General features: G+C 40.1%; 1 protein-coding gene across 3 annotated transcripts in view; it reads left to right on the forward strand.

Moving 5' to 3' along the window:
* The window catches only part of gpc5c (glypican 5c), a 121,605-nt gene extending 115,113 nt beyond the window's left edge, over window positions 1–6,492 (forward strand). For all 3 annotated transcript variants that reach the window (XM_039815596.1, XM_039815593.1, XM_039815594.1), the window contains one exon: window positions 4,058–6,492. In XM_039815596.1, coding sequence (XP_039671530.1) covers window positions 4,058–4,245 — 188 coding nt within the window. In that variant the 3' untranslated portion in view covers window positions 4,246–6,492. The remainder of the gene's footprint in view (window positions 1–4,057) is intronic.
* Window positions 6,493–7,514: the final 1,022 nt, after the last annotated feature.

Raw genomic sequence — 7,514 nt, forward strand, 5'->3', positions numbered from 1 at the left:
CAACTTTTGCTGGTTGATATGGTTAAAAATGTCATAAATAATAAACATGTGTGATAGATATAATCACATAACTTTCACACTTATCGCAATATATAATATTTTTGTTAGTATATATATATATATATATATATATATATATATTAACAAATCTTGGACTTTATCAAGTGTGTGACCTCTGTGTGGACATTTTAGTTTTTTTCCTTGACCTAAAAAAGTTTGAGGGTTTTCCCACATGTTGGGACAAACAACATCTGGAGAATTGTTTAAAGATTTTGTGTTCTTTAAAAGTAATGTATCCACGTTAAAGTGCATTATTGCATTACATACACAATTAGTATAAAGTGATACTTGTATCTTAAACTTTACGGCATCTGTCAATGGCAGGGCAGAGCTCTGTCATGGAGCACCCAACTGTCCCTATTTCACAACAGATGTCCATCTGTTTTCAAGACCTCAAACTACTGACAGTTTTGCAAAATGTCGTCTTTAAAGGTCCAATGTGTAGGAATTTCTCCCATCAACCGTTGACATCATATATCACAATCAACTCTCTCGCACCACGCAGTTCAAAGTACGTATTACAGCCACGGTAGCCTTCACGCTTCAAAAAGCTGGTCTCTTGCTCTTTTCAATATCCTTTTTCTATTTCTGGGCGAAGAAGAAGACTCCTGTTCCTGAAATTTGGATTTTGAATACGTGTGGTCCTCCATGTTTTCCTTCTTCAAAATTTCAAGCAAATAGGAATACTTGGAATTGATGGTGGTGGTAAATATTCATGAAAAAGGACAACACAGATTTTGATAATGAACAACTAAGCATGTTACACACTGGACCTTTAAGAATGGTTTAAATCTATTTATAAGTCTTATCCTCATGCTCAGTGTAAGACGTATGTCAAACAGATCTATCACAGTACAACTGCAACATTCATCCATCTATCGAATTCTGGACACTTCTTGGGTCCAGATCACAACAGCAGCGTATGAGGACAGTTCAAGCATAATTTTCCCAGGCATGTCCTCCATCTGATTGTGGGGGATACTAGAAAATATACTGGTTGGGATGCATTATCTCTTGTACATTGTCTGGGTCTTTTCCAAGGTCTCATCCTGGTCTACTGAGTTCAGAATACATCTGTACGCCCCGTTGTGTAGTATTCTGTGAGCTGTGGTTTATAAATAAAGGAATAGGCATTTAAAAGTAAATGAAACATAAGGTAAATGACTAAAATATCTCTTTCATTTCTTCTCTTTTATGCCCCTCCCAGCTGGCAATCACCTAGTTTTGCTTTGCCTTAAAATGGACCTAGTTGGATGATTACTTGAATGGGTATACTAAGATCACAAAGATCACAAAGCAGTCCAACTTCATGCAATCCAAAATGCCTACCTTTATTTATATATATATATATACAAAAACACTTTAACAAGTTGGCAGTGCCGTTATCTCTGTCGTTATTGGTTGTTCTGGCAGGACCTGCTCCATTGATTAGCCAGTTGCTTAGCCTGCGGTGGAGTACTGTTAGTGTTGTGTTGACCCATTCAAATGCTGTTTTCTGACATCTCCCTGATGAGATGCAGCCCATTTCCATTGAAACAATAACAGCAATCTGATTTGGGATAAACGATGTCTTTGTCTATTGTCTACTGGAACAACAAAAACCATTGGCACGGAAAACACAACTCTCTCTAGATCCCTGCCTAGCCCTATTCACACATGAATACACATGCACACATACAAACCCAAGTGTAAAGTAGGGATGGGTTGATATGCATTCTCAGTTTTACAAAAGAATACATTCTTAAAAATTAAAAACATTTGATCATGGAAGGTGTGAAAGGAGAACAAAAAATCTTATTGGATGACAGCTTTAAAAGAGCAATACATTGTCTACTTTTATATCGGCGAAGAAGTGATTCATTTAGGAAATTAAAGCTCTTGCTTGGAGTTTTATGTATTTTTCACATTTCATATGGATGAAATATCTTAAAACGTATCACACACCTGGTTGTCAAGTTGCTTGACAGTCAAGTCAAATGAATGCTAGACAGATCAGTTTTACACATGCTGGTGGGAATCATTGCAGACTTGGCCGTTTTTTTCGTGACAGCGACAGCTTAAAAAGACATTTTGACACTGGGCTTTGGCGCTGTCAGTACTTATCACAACACACAGTCATTCTATCCTCCACCCCTGTCTCTATTGGTTTCTTTCTGCATCCATTGGGACCAGGGCTCATTGATTTCACCCTGTCCCTCTCTAGGAACTCACACAAGGTGTGCAAAGCCCCTATCTCCTGCACATGGGCCCATACTAAATGTATGACACCTGTAAGGTCTTAGTGATGCAGGTTAACTTAAGTGGTGACAGAGACCATGTGGTGCACTCTGCTGTGCTGAGGGTTGTAATATGTTTAATTGATGTACATAGCTTGGGCTGGGTTGGGTCCTTCTGGGATCCATGAAGAAGAATGGAAAGACAGATGGGTAATGAGCAGAAGGAATAATTTCCTTTTGATTTTTTGAGCACACGCTCGCATCCCAGAGGGAAGTGAGATGAAGAGAGGAAAGAGATGTGTTCAGAGCCAGGGTGATGATGAGGTTTGAGAGAGACAGCGAGGGGTAGAGACATGAGTGAAGTCCTCTTTAAGGGAAGCTGGGATTTCACCGATGTCAGCAGAAAAGCGTTTGTGTGTGTAACGTTATATGTGTGTTTGCGGGGGACTGTGATAAAATGGTTGCTTTATGTCTGCCCTACCCTCCTCGCCCTGATTTATCTCTGATTGGCTGTAATGACACAGTTAGGGCTGTCCATCATCTGCTGCTGGAGATTAGACACCCAGTCAGTCCTCCATCATGATATGTGGGGAGGTGACAAAGTGGGAGTTCAGTTTTTATTTGATCGTGTCCCATGCGGCAGTGTTTAGTGGCACAGGTTTGTTGCGTGTAGCTTAGACAAAAGGATTTAAAAGTGAGTGGGTAGCTCATTCCTGCTCTATAAACAGTACATTCCTGCTCTATAAACAGTAGACATCAATTAATTCAATTTAAGATTGTCCATCGTTTACACTATTCCAAAGTCAGATTACATAGAATATATCCGTCAGTTTCCCCAGTGTGTGACAGATGTAAGGTGTCAGAGGGCACGTTGTCCCATGCTTTTTGGTCCTGCTCCTCATTGACAAACTTTTGGTCTAAAATATTTGACTGGTATTCCAAAGCATATCAGAGGCCCCTTCAGCCCGAGCCTGGACTTGCTATTTTTGGCTGCTCACAAATAACAAGGGCAATTCCAACTACAATGCGGCAACCATTGGTACTGGGACTGATAGTTGCCAAGAGACTGATATTGAGGGAATGGAAGTCTCCCTCTCCTCCCTCCTTTCAGATATGGATCACCAATATGCTATCCATAATACAAATGGAAAAACTCTGCACCAGTCAAAGGGACACGTTTTCCCGTTCTTGGAACCCATTCCTAACTCACTTCGAAAAAGCTAAAATACAGTAAGCTAATTATGTTCCTGTATCAACAACCTTTCCTCCTACCGCTGCAATAAGTGTGACTGTAACAACTGGCAATAGCTGCATCTGAGCCCTGTTTGTTTGCTTGTTTAATTTGGAAAATGTAAATAAATATAATATAAAAAAAAAAAAAAAAAGTGAGTGGGTAGCTGAACAGTAAAAACAGTAGCATTGCATTTAAATGCATTAATTCCAAATATTTTAAAGCACTATTTTAAATAAAAAATTGGTGCTTTTGACTGAAACACCCACAGCTGCACTTCTTCTGATGTACATACAAACTCATTTTTAATCTGTTAACAGACATAATCAGACATCATTTCTATGTCTGACTGTTTTTGAAAACCCATGGAAGGAGATGATGGGAATGGTGATTGGATGATGATGAGCCCCTTATGTACAATTTTACAAGCCTAATGGACTTTAGGACATTAAAGCAGATTACCATGATTACAGCAATGAGCCAAACCATTTATCTGTGTCTGTTTCTCTCCTCCTGTTTCTCTCTTTCTATCTGTTTATGTTTCTCACAGCAAATCCAGAAGCTTCCAGTGAAGGAAAGCCCATTGGGAGACAGCCTGGAGGTGACAGCCCACATGAGAACCCTTCCAAGCCCCCCCCAGTAAAAGTGATAGGGGGCTCGGCGCCTGCCAGCTGGGCACGGCCCTGGAGCGTTGCGCTGCTCTTTGCTGCACTTTGCTTGCAGTGGACCCTGTTCTGATGCCAGCGCCCTCTGTGAATCCACCGCTGACACCTGCCCCCTTTAGGAACCACATACATGCACAGAGACACTCATATCATATACATATCACGCATAGTATCCTTACTCCTGTCCTCAACGTACTTGAATGGATGGTAATGATGGAAAAATGGAAAGCAAGGCAAGGTGTGGAAGAGAAGAGGACAACGTTGTAGGAGACTGTAAACGGGAGCCTCTTGCAGCAACTTGTAGTCCTGCACCATTGTGGGTGTGCGCACAAGCTAATCTCATGCACGCTCATCTACGAAGATTAGGCCAGCTGCTTCTTCTTGGCTGTTGGGGCTAGACGTTTGTGTATAAAGACGCCAATACAGCCCCACCACTCACACAATCACACCCTTTGTGGTTAAGAATGGGACTGCATCATTCTGTTTTTACTTAAAAGCGCTTACACATATACAGACTCATATTTTGTTTCACATATAACGTTACAGTAAAAATGCAGCCATCTTCTCTTTCTGCTGTTGGTTTTTACTTTTACTTTCTGGCAAAAAAAAAAAAAAAACTCCTCACGCCCATTGCACATTTCGCCAGCCAGGCAGAAGAATTCATATCATTTGAAAACTCAACTCATTTTCTTTTCGAGGATTAAGGAATGCATGATAGATTGATAGATCAATCCCAGGTGCCTGGCCCAGAACAGCAGATTTGATATACTCTAATGACTGTGTACCTTGGCGGGGGATTAAAATGTAATGAGTTCACAGGTAGAGCACGGGCGGGCACACTTGCACGGCTGAACACATTGTGCAGACAAACTAGGTGTGTATAGTATGTAACTGTATATAGGTGGAAAGATTTGATGGAGTGTATGAGGTTCTGATTCAACAAAAAGCTCTTAACTGATTGAGCTGAAGAATATTTTCCCTTAGCTATGAACGGACTGTGCTTGTCTGCTACATATATAACGATGCAAAAAAAAACTATAGAGATTTCATTTCTGTAAGAAATAAAGCACGAATTCACATCATTTTCCAGCTCAAGCCATTGACATAAATGGATACATTTTGGATGTAGCCTGTACATTGTTGATTTTACTAATGTTTATTGTGCATCCAGTTTTGTGTGTTTGCTCATTGAATTGCACAATAATGCATGAATAACCTACCGAGTTATCAAAAATGCTATAGTAGGATCAGGCCCTTCTTGGGAAAGCATCAAAAACGTATATTATATATATAACGTATATTGCCTTTTCCATTACATCTCTCTGATGGTTTAACGTCAGGTATTATCTTCATCTCTCAAAGGACAGTTTGGAACTTGAAAACAAGAGGAAGGTTGGGTTGCAGATCCAACACATGCACACACACAAAAAGACATAGAATATTTTTTACAAAGTTGGGTGCATCTATTGTCCAGTGGTAGCCACTGTGTCCCACAAGTCCCTCTTTGTGGATGTATCATACATTTTGCCAAAGAGCTCTAATGTCTCTTCACTCACTGTTAGCAGACCATTCCTTGGAATTCCAACAGAATACATCCTTCTGTGTTTTAAATGATTCCTCATGGGGATGGAGCAAAAGGGAAGTTAAAAAAAAAGCTGTGTGACTATTATAATGGCTTCCTCTATATACCTGTTTTCTCTCTTGTGTAGAAGTGAATGGTTGATGTACTGGTACAGTAAAGTACCTGTGTGAATGAGAATGAATGCATGGTCAATGCTATGCAGATACAGTATTAAACCTGATAATGCCTAAAAGCTACACAGATACAGTATCTAAGCTAAATAGGTCTATACACTTACATGGGTCTATGTGCAGTGAAATACCTCTTCCAATAACAAGCCTGTGTTGTAAACTACTCTTCCTCTCCCGACTGAAAAGTAACTCACCGTTGACTCAGCCTAAAAGTGGAAGAAGGATGCTTAACTACTTGCATATAAATATATGGTAATTATACATTAAAGCATGGCAGTAAATGAAGAATGGAGATGACTGCAGCTACGTAAGGTTTTGGCAGTTTTAATGTGTCACATCTTGTGTTCTGTAACCACATTTGTTTAGTTCATATGATTTCCACCATGTATGTTTTGTTCATGACTGTTGTTCATTGCACCCACAGATCACTTACAGCCCTTTACCCTCGCATGTGTATAAATGTACATATTTTAAGTCACTCGCCATTTGTTTTGTGTCTCATTTGGTCTCTTTTTGTATCAGTATGATACAGTGCGGCTGAGCTCTATTAAAGCTGCTCTGTTTCTTTGCTTGTCTCAGTAGCCTCTCCTTAAAGAGTATCCGTCACAATAGACTTTGATAAAAATCTGAGTTTTGCTTGGAAAATATCCTACACACCTATGGCACTGTGGTCCTCTTCTTATGACTGTGTGGGCTTGTACAGACTGCTTGATTGACAGGTCTAGGTGTGCAGGCTGTTAAATATTTCATGCTGACATCACTGAAAAAGCCCCTGTCCTCAAAGTGGAATATTAAACAGTGAGGTGGCCACATTATGCACATCCAGTGATACTTTCTGAGCCTTTTAAAGAATAATTTCACTCAATTTGAGAAGTACACTTAATTTGCTTTCTTGCCAATAATTTACCTAATTAAATTACCTAATTACAACATGTATAACGCCCTGTAAAATCACAAAATGTATAAATTTTTTTACATATTGTTGCATATTTGTGTATGGATTAAAGAAACAATATCAGCACGTTAGTGAGCATTAGAGGTGCTAGAAAGTGTATTTTTGAACTAGAAAGAGCCAGCCATCTGTTTCTCTCTGCTTTAGTCTATATGCTAAGCTAAGCTAATCACCTTGGTTAGCTAACAGACATGAGAGTGGTATTAATGTTATCATCTAACACTTGGCAAAAAAGTGAGTGTGATATTTTCACAAAATGTTGAACTACTTCAAACCGAGAAGACTTCGTAACGATGATTACATTGCACTGGCTTGCTTCCTGACCCTGAAAACACATCACTGTTTCCTTGACCATACTGGACTGTGAGTTATGAGGGCATAGGCAGGGATAGCCTTCTCAGTCTGACCTTCTCTATTTGCATCCAGGAAGCGCTCTGGCTAAACATATCAGTCCGTGTTTGCACCAGGAATAGAGGCAGAGGGGAGTGTGAGAGTGCAGAAGACGTGAAAAAGTTTGCTGCTGGAAAGGACAGTCAGTCGTGATGACAGCGGCGTCGACAGTGACAGTTTGCTGCCTCAGCTGATGTGTGGCTGACCCGTTGGCTGCTCCTGCAGGGGAAACTTTGCCTATTCGTGGG

The sequence above is a fragment of the Perca fluviatilis genome, chromosome 11 (assembly GCF_010015445.1).
Source record: "Perca fluviatilis chromosome 11, GENO_Pfluv_1.0, whole genome shotgun sequence".
In the NCBI taxonomy this organism is placed as follows: Eukaryota; Metazoa; Chordata; class Actinopteri; order Perciformes; family Percidae; genus Perca; species Perca fluviatilis.